This window comes from Gallus gallus, chromosome 2 (genome assembly GCF_016699485.2).
Source record: "Gallus gallus isolate bGalGal1 chromosome 2, bGalGal1.mat.broiler.GRCg7b, whole genome shotgun sequence".
NCBI lineage: Eukaryota > Metazoa > Chordata > Aves > Galliformes > Phasianidae > Gallus > Gallus gallus.
In genome coordinates, this window is record NC_052533.1 from 26,252,905 (window position 1) to 26,269,165 (window position 16,261).

General features: G+C 36.9%; 1 protein-coding gene across 9 annotated transcripts in view; it reads right to left on the reverse strand.

The window, feature by feature from the left end:
• The window catches only part of THSD7A (thrombospondin type 1 domain containing 7A), a 272,803-nt gene that overhangs the window by 94,048 nt on the left and 162,494 nt on the right, over positions 1-16,261 (reverse strand). For 8 of the 9 annotated variants that reach the window (XM_015281884.4, XM_025147356.3, XM_046938330.1 and 5 more), the window contains 5 exons: positions 14,464-14,712; positions 12,702-12,883; positions 10,832-10,900; positions 7,223-7,378; positions 3,993-4,196 (listed from right to left, as the gene is read on the reverse strand). In XM_015281884.4, the coding sequence (XP_015137370.1) occupies positions 3,993-4,196; positions 7,223-7,378; positions 10,832-10,900; positions 12,702-12,883; positions 14,464-14,712 (860 nt within the window). The remainder of the gene's footprint in view (positions 1-3,992; positions 4,197-7,222; positions 7,379-10,831; positions 10,901-12,701; positions 12,884-14,463; positions 14,713-16,261) is intronic. The other variant, XM_040695466.2, reaches the window with a different exon arrangement.

Below are 16,261 nucleotides of genomic sequence, written 5' to 3' on the forward strand. Positions count from 1 at the left end.
AGCTCTCTCACTACAGATTAAGTCTTTAAAACACACAAATATTTTTGAAACAACTTTTTTTCACACATTGCCATAGCTACAGAGAAATAGAGCAAATCAATCTACTGTAAAATCATTTTTCTAAACTGCATTAAATAATTTAATAATAAATAATGTATATGTATTTCTGGGTACATGTATGTCTTACATATTTTGTATAGCAGAAATAAAGTTAGTTAAAAAAAAATCTTTCTAGTGCTGTCACTACCAGAAGCTAACCTGTAGTATGGTTATAGCATGGAACATTAGCCACAGTTCTCTAATTATTAAAATAATTTATATGATGGAGGAATACTTATCACTTTCTGACCAATCAGAGAGTTTCCACAAGTGAAAGGAGCTTTTTCAATTAATGGACTTCCTTAGTAAAATGCCCTGAAAGGTTGACTAAGAATAAATGTTATGAAAAGGTTCTTTCCACAGTAAATGTTGAAGTTCCACTTATATAATAAAATACATCTAAGTTATTATAGCCTGTGGAATGACAACTCAGGGTACTGACTGTCATATTTTTTTTTCAGCCTGAATGAAAATCCTGATTACTGCAATCCACTGTGGAAAGAGAATGACAATCATAGGCCTCCAGCAACAACACAGGAAGATAATCTACTGTTTGGTATTGTCTCAAAGGCTGTAATGACTCTTATCTTTACAAGAAATTGAAGAGAAAAGCTCATTCCAATTATATAAAACAACCCCGCAAACACTGCCATTTGATTCTAATTGTAAAGTAAAACACCTAGGTCAAGACACGTTATCCCAACTAATTATGTTTTAAACACATATAACAACGCAACAATCAACAGAAAGGGAAGATACTCATCAGCATGGAGTTTATCTTATGTGAAAGCAGTACATTTACAGAACAACACATTCTGAAAATTAAAACCTTAGCCTTTTTCATTTTATGAAATTGAGGTCCAGGGAAAAAATACACTTTTGTTTAAGTATACTTTAGCACTATACTTTGATCCAGCCTCTCATGTCCAGGCACAGATTTAAGAATACTTCCATTTAACTAACACTGCTAACTTATGACAGTTAATGCTTTCTACGTATTGTTTCTCTTCACAATCATTCTTACTCAAAACTGAATGAAATTCCCTACATTTGGGTCAAAATTAGAGTAACATATGATTATAAAGCAAATTGTTTATTCAAATTGAACCATGAGCTTTAACTGTCAGTCATAGAATGGCTGGGGTTGGAAGGGACCTCAAGGATCACGAAGCTCCAACACTCCTGCCACAGGCAGGGCCACGGGCTTCCACATTTAATACTAGACCAGGCTGCCCAGGGCCCCATCCAACCTGGCCTTGAACGCCTCCAGAGATGGGGCACGCACAGCCTCTCTGGGCAGCCTGTTCAAGCACCTCACTATTCTCTTGGTAAAGAACTTCCCCCTTATATCCAACCTAAATCTTCCCTCCCTCAGCTTAAAAGCCTTTCCCCTTGTCATTGTAAAGAGTGGACCCCACTCCTGTTTATAGGCTTCCTTTAGGTGCTGAAAGGCTGCAATGAGGTCACCCTGCAGCCTTCTGTTCTCCAAGCTGAACAAGCCCAACTACCTCAGCCTGTCTTTGTTGGTGGAGGTGCTCCAGCCCTCTAATCATCTTTGTGGCCCTTCTCTGGACCGTCTCCAACAGCTCCCTGTCATTCTTGTACTGGGGGCCCCAGACCTGGACACAGCACTCTAGCTGGGGCCTCACAAGGGCAGAGTAGAGAGGGACAATCACCTCCCTGTCCCTGCTGATCACCCCTCTTCTGATGGAGCCCAGGATACCATTTGGTTTCCAAGATGCAAGAGCACACTGCTAGCTCATGTTAAGTTTTTCATCCACCAGAAAGAGATGGCAGTGTGCATTTAGAGGAATATTTAGGAGTTGCCTACAGGATTTTCAATGGATGGGTACTGTTGGAGGCATGTTAAGGAGACACTAGATCAGAGTTAGCTTGGAGGGACAGACTAATGAGGTTGGTTGATCCTTTTTTTGTTTGCTTCTCCTGTACCTTGCTATTCTTTCTCAGGAGTCCTAAGCAAAATCTGCCTGATATTACTGATGAACATCACAGGAGATTTTTTATTTTGAGAAGTAAGGGATTACGATGAAGAGATGAGAAAATCCACTACATTGTTTCCCCACTGCTTTTGCATTCTGTCACAAGATATTGAACATGTCTTCATGAGTGACTGGATCTTTCCAAAACAACTATAATTGCAATATGATTTATCCTGTCACTGAAGCTGTACCCACAACTGTTTAATCTCAAAGACTGACAGGCACATAGCCAAAGCTAGAATTCTCGCTCCTAGAACAGATTGCTGATACAGGCCATGCCTATATAATTTCAGTAATGTATACTGCCACACAATTCAGAAAGACTCAAACAGAAAGAAAAAGATTAATACTGGGAATAAAAAAATGCAGTCACAAATCTTCTGAGAGAAATTTGGCCAAGTTTAGCCTATTCATTGCAGACAACAAATCCTGTAAGTTTGAATCAGAATGCAATACTATATCCATAAAATACAGATAAAAGTAGCTTGATTGTATGCTCTAAATGTATTACGTTTACAATTAGTTATAGTTTATATATTATCTTTATCACAATTTATTAAAAAGTTACCCTGATCACAAACATTAAATGCGAACAAATACCACTACTCAAAACCAGTGGGAAATCACATTATCCAGAAACATGAAGCAAAAAACTTGCGACCTAAGTTTTTGAGCATAAAAGCCCAAGATTTAAATCTCCCTATAATAACCTCTTATCACTGCTGATCAATCTAATTACAAAATGTTTTCTGCAGTTGTTAAACACCAGAAGTGTCTCCTTATTTAATCCTCCACAGGGAGTTTGAATTCTCTTACTGTAACTATCCTGTAGTCAGTGCAATTAATGTAATTCATGTGCTACATTTGAGCAGACTATAATACTACTAATGAATAAGGAATATTCTCCCAACAGTAATTCTTGAGTCTCCCACAGTTTAAAGTATCATGTAAGCAGCTTTCAAAGTTAGCTTTTATGATTATCTCCTACAAAATCTGCTTTCCCACACAAAAAAGATAACTGAATAACGATGGTATACTTTTCTTTTTGACCTCTTGAAGAGGCAAGACATCCTGGACTGTCAAATCAACTCCTTAGCACACATCCAACTATGCTTTTTAGTAGCTACATTATTATTTTTCTTTCAAGTGTGCTTACAGCAATATGTATTACTTTATTCACACTTTATTTGGTACTGTCCTCAGTGGATCAGATTTGTTAGTGGGATTATATCAGGGAACTCAGTCAAATCAGCGCAGGCACACATTTGACCTACTGAAAAACAGTAGCTGTTCCTGATATACTTCTCTCAAAGTCTCTTCAGGAATCTCTGAAAACCTACATTTTGTAACTCGATCGCTGTAAAGAAGCTTAATTCTAAAACACCTACTATGCCCATCCTAACTAACCAATTATAACATGACGGAAAATACAGCAATGACAACAGACCAGCAAGGTCCTGGACTGTAGGAAGCGAGGATTTGCAGAAATACAGCAGCCATAGACACAGAAATAGAGGAAAGAAGCTACTTACCTTTGGAAAGGCTCAGATATGTAGGGATCTCCAACAAGATACTCCTATCTCCACTGCCAGCCATTAAAAGAGGCCTGGAAAGGGGTGGATCCTGGTTCCACTTCTTCCAGTCACTCAGGTGCGCTGCATGCACCTGAGCTCCACTGGGTTGGCCCTGCCTTCCTACCAGGTTCTCAACCATTGGTTCAAGCTGTGACTTAGCATTTCCACTACACCAATATTAAAGGACATCTCTCTTTTAGAGGAGTCTGTCTTACTAAGGACTGAGAAATCTGAGAAAAACAAAAAATGCTGCTCTTTCAGACTGCATGTTAGCATATTCATTCTAGGCTGGTATGGAACATGAGAAAAAGCATCTTACCATCACTGTTGACACAGATGACGATAGGCACCTGAGTACCAGGGCCACATGGTTTCTCATTGTCAGGAACACACTCCTCCAGCCCCACAATCCTCCAGTCATAGCATGAGGGCTCCTCACATGGGATGGCTTCCAGCAGGTGAGGGCAGTTTCCTGTTCCTCCCGTAGGCTCGTTAGTGATGCGTCGTTTCCTTAGTTTAAATCCTGAAATATCCATGAGAATATAAATGGTAAAATAATTCCGTTATAAAGCAAAGTGAAGAGATTTTTATCTCTCTCCTAAGTGAACTGTTCTGTTTCTCTGTGGGGGTGCGAGGGGGGGAAGCTCAATGCAATGCAACCTTTTAGATAATTTGGTCAAAGAACTCATTACAGAAAGAAGTAAAACTTAACAAGTTCTTTAAAAGTTTTGAGCTTATTCGGTAAGCTTTGCCTTCAACTCTTTTTGTCCTAGTTGTACAGATTTCCCAGGAGACAGCATTTGTTTTCTGTGATTCGCTCTTGCTGTATCCATCTCACTTAAGAAATCTTCACTAGGCTCTGGCTTGCCACTTCTCAAACATGTTGCTTGTTTTCTTCTTAGGAATTTTCAAGTAGAAATAGAATATCAAATGATATCAGCTTACAAACAAACAAAAGTCTAACTTGCCAGAATAGATAAACTGTAAAAAGAAAAGGAGAAAAGGATGAAGTCCTATGAATTCCTTTTTTTGTTGGTAATTAACATAAAAATATTTCCTTCCAATCATTAACAGAATTTTCTTCAGACTTTATGAACTCATTTTGAATAGGAGAAATTGATGAGCCATTATGCAGTGTGACATGTGTCAGGCTGATATTAGTCTTTAAGAGACACCTTGTCCCTCGCTTTCAGGATGGCATGTTGAAAAAGCCATTGTTTAGCCAGAATATGCTAATCAGACCGAACAGATTCAGCAAATAATTTCTCATGTAATAGTTTTCTACAGTTTCTGATATATATATGATCAGATTAGTTTAACACTGGCAGCTTTCCACACCTTTTCAAAGGTTCCTTTTTTATCTCAATATTCAGGCAGGTTAACAATACTCAAATATTGTTATAAAGTGCTATGTATAACTCCTTAATTTCTACTAAGACACAAAGTAAACAGGAGAGAGTTTTCACATGTTAAGAGCAAGAGTTCATCTATCTGTTTGGAAATGTGTCTCTTAAAAAAATATAGCAAATAATATTTTAATAATACATTGCTATGCATCTTTGTTTTCTCTAATTTGAAGAATTTGATAAAATTAATTCTAAAAGGTCTACTGAGTTTACTACAAAAAAATAATTATATTTCCAAAGAAGCACTCCAGTGTCTACTACAAGGAGGCAAGTGACAGACAGTAAAGAGCCATTACTGAAATATGTAGAGAACTTAGCTTCTAAGACAGAGAATGCCTGTACAACCTATGTCATTTTTGAAGAACTGGAATCACTCGGAAAGCTAAACAGGAAAAAACAATATAACATGAAAAGCTGACTTTATATTATTATGTACTCCTTGAAAATATTAAACATATTAAACAGCATGCTGATGATAACTATATCATTACTATAAAACAGTCATATCAAGCAAGGAATGAAAACAATAAATTGCAGTAGAACAGATAAATTAGGATTGAAAAATAACTATTACAGAATGTCATTTCATAGCAGAAAGATCTGCAACAACATCTTGTTGAACTTTTTCATGTTTATTGATCATCTTAAGCAGATAAAACAACCCTGCTGTTGGGTAGTTCATGAAATCACAGACAAACAGAAGTAGCATAAAATAATTTATCCATTAAAACTATTTATGTCAAACATCAGCATTTGAATCTTACAAAACCATCTCTACTTCGTTCTTATTTGAACAAGAAGTGACTAGCTAGCCGTATTACTGTTCACATTTGAATCCAAAATGCATCTCAAATCTTGGGGGACAAACAGGCAACCAAAAGGAAAGTTCCAACTCCTTGTACCCCTTTACAGGGGTGCAACTGAGAGCTTTGCAAAGCACAGTACCGTTTTGTGTCTGTACATAAAGCTGTATTTACCTTGCAAAGGAAACCAAGACATGGGGAAGGAGGCATGATACACATTTGTACAGTCACATAGAAATGGGACTATCTCAATATAAGATAAATGATTAAATGTCTAGCTAACCCATGTTGCAGAATAATTGCATAAAGTACATTCTAATATATTTCCATTAGGCAGGGTTTAAAATTACCTTTGAAAACATAGCAAATAGAATAGCAACAAAAATAACAGGTTACTTTTCTACTGTATTCAGAAGAGTCTCATTCCAATGGGTTTACACACTGAACTGCTTTTTCTTTCTTGAATTGATCAAGGTTGGATCACATTACATACTGTGTGACAGCATCATAAAACTTGAATTTGCTGTACAGACTGATGTGTAGCTACCAGCATACCAAGAAATAGAAGACAAGCTAGCATAGTAATTACAGTTACTCCTTCAGGTAGACATATAGAATGGCCCTTTCTTATGATCATTTTCAGTCAAGGAACTAAATCTGGATTCTCAACTTGTATCAGATAATCATACTGCAAAAATGACTTGGCCAGTTTTTCTAATTTATGACCAAAAACACTGAAGACTTTTTAAATGTGTTCCTTGTCACTGTATTCTTGCATTCCTATTTTAATGTTACTCTACTACAATATGTTCTGCACAGGAATGAACTGTAAAATATATGTGAAAGCAGAAACCAGCACAGATATACTGTTATCAGAAAAAAAAAAAAAAAGTGCTTCTTATCAACAGTGAATGATCCCAGCTCTTTATCAGTGCATGCTTCATAGTCTATCAGTGAATTCTTAAGTTGTCACTGAACTGTAAATCTTTTACTGACTTCAACGCTATCCATCTCAGAGGCTGCTTCTGCCCTCCTTTTGAGACAGTGCCAGAACTGTGCTTTTCACACATATTCAAATTATACACTTTTTGTTTGAGAATAAGGTTTAAAACTGGAATTGAACTGCAACAACCCAAATTGTCCTTAAGATCCCAGTTATCAGTTTACACTTTTGTAAGCTTTCCTGGAGAAATATTGCAAACTATAGTTCCAATTTGATGACTTTTTTTGATGCTCAGAGGCACTGGATATACCATACACATTAGGGTGACTGCACAGACAGAAATGTTTTAGGAATATGAAATATTTGCCATTAAATGCTCTACTGAATATCTACATACCCTTCTTGGCCTGAGGATCATCACAGTTTTCATAGGTGCATGGTCCCCAGGCTGACCATGCTGAGGTCTCACACTCTGTAGGACAGGGGATATGGCACAGCTGTGAGGTGCTGGGAAGAGGTCCTGTACACAGCCTACGGTCCACCGGCCTTGAGGCTGCAAAAAAAAACGTCAACATATTTCTCATATGTCACCAGTCATGATGCTCAGCTCTAAACTGACAGAACCATCCTTCATTCAGAAAGGCTGCTATCTCATCATTCTGATCTGATGAAGTGATATGAAGTAAAATGCCTGTACTGAAAAAAAAGGAGACAGAAGTCAGTCAACAACATGCAGAGGCACGACCAGAGCCAAATCCAATTAAGTGGAATCAGGAAGACCGTAGATACTGCAGCACCCTCTTGGACCTAGACCTTTCATTTAATGGACAGATTATGTTGTAATAATGGCTGTTCACATTGCTGTCTGCATAAACGGATGTCCTGCTGTCTTACTGAGTTATGTTTTCACTGCAGTAACTGAACAAAACGCTGTATAAATCCCTTGGCTCTTACATGATACTATAACTTCAAAAGCGTGGTTCGTGAATAATTAGATTATTTATAAGCTATAACCTGAAACATAATTAAAATGATGACAAAATCTTGTTTTTTTTTACTCTAATAGACCTCCAAGTGCACACTCAGCAATAAAATTCGTACAATAGCAGTTCCAGTTCATAAATAAGTTTGCATATAATATATATAGGCATAATGTATGTATAATTATCAAAACTTTGCCCAAGACAACTGACTTTTCATTACAGTATTATTAATCCATAACGACATCTGTGAAGGAAGATTATTCTGTTTTTTAATGATCTGTAATGCTCTGTACAGATCCAGCCATCCTGTTTCTTCCATACTTTACAGGCCTCACTCTTTTCGATTCCTGTTTTATACAAACATTCAGACATATCTGTAAGGTGCCAGATGAAATCACAGAATTCAGTTTACCACTCCATTATGAGCAAGACTTTAAACCTCCTTCAAAATACAGAATTTGGCAAAATATTAGATTAAGCAAAGAATATCTGCTAAAATACAAACTGAAGTTTGCCATGTTCTTCCTTTTGTCCTCTGAAGAAACATGCAGTTCCTAAACTCAAAGCAGTCTCATCCTACTCCCTCTGGACTTCTCCAAGGGAAAGTTACCTCATTAATTTTCTACCACCCCTACAAATATTCTCTCTTGATGAAAAAACTTCTGTGACAAAATATATTCTAAAATAACTTTCTACTCGAATGAAGAAAGGATGACAAGATATCTTTCAGAGAAAAAGATATCAGTAGCAACAGATTAAATTTTAAATTAAACATCAAGTTGTTCAAATATTTATAGATGTGTGCCCCTTTCCATTCAGACTTTCAAAGCAGATGATCTTTCGATTTAAAGAAAAAGCACTCAATTCTTACTTTTTAAGAGGAAAAGAGAATGAAAAATATCAGCCTCTCTAATCTTGTTTCCTATTTTGCCTCCTTTAGCACAATTTTACTTTTTTTCTCTGTGTAATGGAGGCATGAAGATGGCAAGTGGTCATTAAAGATTACTGCCTCCAGCTTACCAATCTCTTAACACAAAATAACAGGAAAAATTATTTCAGCATTTTTACAACACTATGTTGAAACTTAACATTATGATAGAAAACTGAATTTTACAATAAATTTAACATGCACACTTAAAATGTATAATAATCAATACAATATGCATATCTACTGTAGAACATGGAATTAAATAAACATAATTTGGCAGCAATTGGATTTATATTGAATAGTTTCTAATAAAAAAGAAAAAAAGCAAAACAGTAAATGTTAACCATACTCTTAAACTTTGATTTAATCAGGAAATTGTCCAAGTGAGACAGTTGAAATTAAGAGTCAATTACACCCCTGAGACAGTCTTGCCTCAGGGAACAAGGAAAGCATTCGGAATAATGCCTTGCTTCATCTTCAGCCTGCATCAGGATAAAGCACTATCATCACACTAGCTAATTGTATGGCACTCAGAAAAGTAACAAAGATCTTTATGCTTTGGGGGCTTAAAATAGCAGATTTTCATATCACAGATGTTCCATATCTCAGCCAGACTTTCTAAGAGTCTGTAAAGAGAAGGTGCTACCATGCTACTGTAGTAATTCATTGCCAAAGCCATGGTGGATTCAAGCCAACATGAGATGGACATGAAAATCCACAATAGAAGGAACTGTGACAGTATTTGGCTTTAAGAGATTGACTTAAGTGAGAGGAATACCATTTTAACTTTTTGAAGATTTTTGTCCAGTAAAAATTCTAAGTTTTATCCACAAAGAGTGTTAAGTAAACTACTCATGAAAACACATACTGAAAATATCTGCCTTTTCCATCATGTACTGTAAACAAGTCCTTTGGGGACTTGTAAGTGGTATCCACAAGTCACTCAAAATGCTAAAATACTTTTGAAATGCTGGTTTCAAGAACATCATTGATATCTGAAAGTCTAACTTGAGGTCTGTTATGTGTTCCCTTTAAAACAAATGAATTCAACACTAGGAGACAAAAGTTATTTTCCAAATTATTAAAAATGCTTTCATCTGCAGAAGCTGACACAACTTCATTTTCCTTCTTCATTACTTGCTTTCACAGCAATCAATGGAATTAAGTTTCTCCAGCTAAAGTGCTCTCACTCCAAGAAAAACAAGAAAAATCCAAGCTCAGAACACATTATGTACAGCAACAAGGTAGTACATGTTTCTTGTGTATTTTTCAATAACGTTAAATGCTGTGATCAAACGACAACAAGTAATTCAGGACCTGATCCTTCTAACAACCATTCAACTCTACGTATGTAAGCAGTTTGTTTGTGTTTAACAGGACAAGGAGTGAGTACTTGTAGATGTAGAATAAATTTGTGCCCATAAAGTAACTTTCTTCCCATCCTCTTTCTACACCATGAGTTTTAATGGCACTTGGAAAAAGATGACACAGTCTATCTCACAGGCTTATTCTAAGAGAAACTTCCTGACTAAACCAGTTAAATGGACAGGTGGAGAGATGGAGAAATTAAAGTAGATGGCAGTGGCCTCCAGGAATCTTGATTGTCAGCTAATTACTACATCCTGCACTCCCTCTTCTTCATCAAATCGACATTTATAAATTCTGATAGGAGACAGTACAAATTAGAGTGCTCTGGGGAATTCTAGTTCAGGTAAGTTTTATAAGTTAAAATATTTACTGGAGCCCTAGCTCGGTGTTTTAAAGCCACAAAATGTCAGGAAATGGCAATGAATTAACTCCCAGCATTCAGACTGGAGGGGACATCAGTCACTCGATGAAACTGCTCAGCAGTGAGCACAGGGAATTGTTTGAGCTTCTTAGCTGGCTAATGGACTTCATTTACTTAAGTTGAGGCCTGACACTTTCAAACTGTTCTTAAATTTTAGGATAATTCACAAATTCATTAAACTCTTTTAGAGCTACATAAACAAGTCAATTATACTCATACAGCCAACATAGTTCCCCCCAAAAGGGACATTGCCTCCTTGGCGCACTTTTGACTGAAAGGCCAGGTCAGAGGCCTCCATTTACCTACCTGTTATTTCAAAAGTGATGGATAGCAGAGGTGCAGCACTAGCCTTCGACTTGCTCTGTGACTGACTTTCTGAAATAACAGGGAAACGCCACCATGAGTATGCGAGAATGGAGGTCTTCAAAGCACCCTGACTGAGACAGTATTAACTACTAGCAATAGCAAACTGCACTGAAATGAAGGCGTTTCCCCAAAGCTAACACTGGTAAGTGTCTTGCTGGCTTTGCCCCATCCTCAAGCTACCCTTAGTTTTCAAGTAGTATACACTGGTTTGCTTGTTTTGCAGAGCACTGGAGCTCTGGCCTTCTTGAATCCATGGTGTGAGGGGAGCAGGAAGGAGGAATGGAGAAACAGCACCTCTTAAACCTGCTCCCACACATGGAAACACCCCAGAGCTGCTTTGTAAGTGAAGATTCGTTTCACCCTGAGTTTGAGCTCTTGCAAAATTGTTCTCATGTTTATGCATCCAAAGACTAGCTACATTTTAATCAGCTTTCTGGGGCCTGCAGAGATTACCTCTGGATGGGCTCTGCGCCTTCCTGTCACACTCTGATAAGGGCCGATTTCACACCCGCCTAAGCTAGTGAGACTTCACAGCCTACCCAAATCCTAATCACCATACTGAACAGTAAGCTGCCACGGATTTCATTGTTACCTCTGTTTAGCTGAGAGTTCCTACTTCTTTACTCTGTGGCAGGAGCGTCAAAACTTTGTTCCACAGAGGCGATTTACTAAAAGCCTCTGGGCATTTTGATTTGCATTAGATGCAGCAGCTTGAAAACTCCTTCTTTAATAAATACAGATGTGAAGCCCATTGAGCATACAAGTCACACTCTGCTAGTCCAAGTACTCATGCTGAAAGAGATTTAGACACTAGCACTCCCCACAAACTGTTGGAGAGTGCCTTTAACTCTCGGCAGAAACCTCACAACCCTGCCACTAGCTCAGCTCTGCTCCAGGTGCTGCATTACACATGCCTCTTATAAGGATATCCCTTTTCCTGAAGTATGTGGCTGTATTTTTTTTATTTATTTTAATGCTCTTGTGTGTTTTTACAAGACAGCTACAGAAGGGGATAGATAAAATTTAATTAACAAGCTAAATGCAGTTAGCTTAAGTCACTGATATAGCTAAATTTATAGTGCTGCATAATCATGCAAAAATAACATAAAAAACTTGAGTTTTGTTCCTCAATAAATACACTGCCAAACTAACTAAAGAATATTTCTCCTAAACTACTCTCTATTTTCTTATGAAGCTCTACAGGCTGTGACAGTGACAAAGAGTAATCTCTAGTTCAGTGTGGGGAAAAAGAACCATGAAATTTTTTTGGCCTAAAATTTTCAAAGTGTCTTAAAAACCTGACCAAATCAAGAAAAGAAAAATGAATTCCCTGAGAATGAAATGTACTCGCATTTTCACGTGTTTCTACATTGAGTTTACATTCCAGAATTGGTATATTACATCTGCATCTCAGTCTTCGCAGGTTAACCATGTAGCTCAAGGACACACAGGAGAACTGCAGTAGATGAAGGAACCAAATCTAGTATTTCTGACCTTCATTCTCACTTGTTTTCTAATTGAGAGATATCCTCATAAGACAATATTTTTCAGTAAAAATTAAGAAACAGTAATTCATAGCTAGGAACCAATATTTGTAGCATAAAGAAATCTCTTATCCTGCAATTAAATATTTCCATCCCAACTAGTCCTGTTGTTGTTTTTTTGTTTGTTTGTTTGTTTAAGCTTGGATTTCTGTAACCTGTAATATAACAGGGCACTCGTGATAGAAGACAGCGGCTGTCAAGGAGCAATGGAATGCTGAAGTGCTCTGATTTCAGACTAATTGAATTTGCAAGTAAATCAAATTTACCTTCTTTTTCCTTGAGGGTATTTAAATAGGAGAGGAGATTTTCATTAGCTTGCACACAGTACATTTCCCGGGTTTGAATGCCACCTCCACACAGTGCTGTCTGATTTCCTCGCCTTTTATCCTGTTGACTGAGTAGAGGATCAACACGGCATTCTGTCCACTCTGTGGTCCGCCAGCCATACCTGGATCAAATTGAATGAATTAGGTTCTCAAGAATCATGAAGCTCTTTTATACATCATTGTTATACAGGCCAAAACACCTTTATATCTTTATCTGTCTTCTAAAAGGCCTGAGACTCAGTTTCTTATACACAGAGGTGCATTAAGATTGATATTTTACATGGGTGGAAACATTTCCTCTGTTATTTGACTTTTGAAATCATTACTATTTAGAGAGATCTTTCCTGTCCAATTTCTGAAACATACTGCACATACAAATATTTTCTTGGAGAGAAGAAAAACTTCATATGCAGAAAAATATGGGTGTATGTTCAGCTAAGCTAACTGTACTGACAGTGACTCTCAGCAATCATTTAGAACTAGACAGTCTATATGAAACAAACCAAAATACCAAATAAATGTGCATGCTGAGAAACATAAGAGCCAGAAAAGGAGAGGTAGAAATAAAAACACAACCCACAAAAAAAAAAAAAAAAAAAAAGCAAAAGTCTCAAGTTCATCTTTGATAAGAGACACAGATGTTTCTCATGAATATCAAGGTAAAAGAATAATAATATGTTTTTATTATCACAGGTACCATTTCAGTAAGTTCCTTTCTCACTGTCAAGAAGATAGTTTCTCTGCAGTGCTGAAGCATCCTTGCTGGGTACTGATGAATGGTGAGAAGCTGTGAGCTTTCTAATCAGTGAATGCACAGGAAAGAAGTTCTGTGACTTGGAGCTAAAATCCCAGTCAGGATTATGAACCGCAAGAAATGCCACAGAATTCTTTATCCAACAATCACTTTAAGGCTAAATCAAGCAAACTGCTTCCCAGTGTGGCTTGGAAAAGTGTAAAGACGACATTTCAACTCTTAAATCAAAAATATTCACCACGGTCAAAGACGGAGATGCAAAATGGCTTAACATCAAATGACATTTCCCCAGCCCCTCCTGCTAGTCTGGTTAAGAAAAAGCATACTTGGGACTTTAATAGTAATCTCGATAAGCATTACAGCAATCTCTTGAATGTAAGGTGCTTGCTGTCATTTCTCATAAACACTGAACAGGGTTATTTTATTTACTGATAATGTTAGGCTCTCTCACTTTCCATTTGGGGCCCAGCCTTTCTTTTATTGTGCTCTAAAGAGTCTCATTAAAAAGTCTGGCAGCTAAAGAGATATTTCTCAGCTTTTTTCTATGTTCAGCATTTCTTCCAAGAGAATACTCCAGAAAACAATACTGGCAGAATTGTTATATAGGGACATTACCGACAAATTAATACAGTTGCTTTATTATGATCTTGACTCTGTCTTTGTGCACACAAACATATTACCTTTTAAAAGTGAACACTAATGGAAAAAATAAGCATTTGGGGTTTTTGTTCCTGTATTTAGAGAAAGGAGTGATTTCACTGTAACAGCTGCTATTTACAGACCTCAGGCTTTTAAGGAAAGCACTGAATTTTCAAAGGATATAAAAATCAAACCTATTATTTCAGTATTACTTTAGTAATGATTTGGTTGATATTACCAGCCATGTATGCTTAATTGAAATTTTTCATTTTAGTATAGGGAGAAATGAACTGAAATGAACCAACTTACGTAATGCATGGTGCTACACCATCTCCTTGGGTAATGCACTGCTCTGTTTCTTCTAATTGCGGGCATTCACTTTCACTGCCAATAGGGAGCTGCTTAATGGTCCGTGATCTTGTACGATTTCCTTTAGGGGTTGTCATGTCAAAGCAGGTTTTAGAGCAAGGGGTCCATTCTGACCACTCTGACACCTGGCACTCCTTAGTTATCACGCAGGACTGGAATGTAATTGGCAACTTGTCTTGCTTGCAAAAGCTGGAATAAAAGAACATTACAATATTCAGCATATATATGCACAGAGAGACGTGAACTCCTACAGAAAAATGCTGTCTATTGCAACAAGCAAAGTCAGTCAATATTTATGAAGCTGTTAGATTTCAGTCCACAGGTACATGATCTCACAAGGTCAGGTAAAGGTGGTTTTTGTTAAACCAATTCAAAACAGATATATTTATATCATTAGAAATGATTAGCATTGTCATGTCATATATTTACATTAAAATACAAATCTTCTAAGTATGTATGAATTCCAAAAGAGAAAATAAACTTTTTTTTCACAACTTATTTTCTGTTTTTAGGTATACACAATTATTTTCCTTGGAACAAAAAAGGCATGAAAGACCAATAACAGAATCAAGTCATATATATTGAATACTTGGACACTAACTGCTTGCTTTGTTATCAGCTGGTGTATTGCCACAGTAATAATGCCTGGTGTAAACCTCTCCCTTAAAATAGAGCCTTCTCTGGTACAGTGAAACCATAGCTTTAATTTCCTGTTCACATAAGTCTGTCATTTCATTTCCATTCTCCAGTTGCTTTAATAAGATATTACGTAGGTTGTCAGCAAAATTTTCTCCTTCTAAATGCCTCTGCATTTTCAAATGTTATAGTCTAACTAACCTATTTCTAACTTTCAGTCTTCATTCGCAATAGGAAAATGAGCAATACTGAAACTAAAACACAATTAAACTGGTCATAACTTTAACTCCTTCATTATAATTGCAATGAAGGTATACATATTATGTCTGTTTTGTAATAAAACTCTGGCTTCTAAAGTAGTTAGACGGGAAAAAGATTTATCTGCAGATGGCACAATGAAATGATCACTCCAGTAATCAACATAACAAGTGGCACTTTCACTGTTTTAATTAAAACAAACACACACCATCACGCAGAATAATTAATACTAACAACAACTCTGTTGCTATGCAAAACTTTGCTATACACACAGCCCGGATCATGTTGCACTGCTATTAACAGAACTTCAAGATACAAGAAGTAGAGATACTTGATGAGAATAACAGGAGATCTATTTAAAAAGATAAATGAAAGTACTTGACACAGTTGAAGAGTACTTCTGCATCTTGCTAACGGAAAACCTTGGTTTTGGAGTCGGAGTCAGCAGGTTCCAAAAGGAGCTGGACAGATTTGTGGTCAATATATGGATACTGAAAAGACTAGATAGATATACTTGCCACTATCCCTAGTACATCCCCAACATACTTTGGGTAATGGAGGAATACAAAGGGAATAGACAAAAAGAAGTAGCCAAAACATTTAGCGTTTAAACAGTATCTTCTGGGCAGTCTCCTAGGCTTGATCAATTAAATGTGATTTTTCAGAAGGAGACTAATTGCATGTTCTCATTATGTGAAAGTTGGAAAACAAAATAGAACAAAAACCATACATTACATACACCATTTATTATGCTTTAGAACAGAAACTATACCCTATCTAGGGTGAAAGACACAAAGCTGCTGAGAAAATTGTTCCTTCATAGTGCCTAGTGGCCATTTTTTCA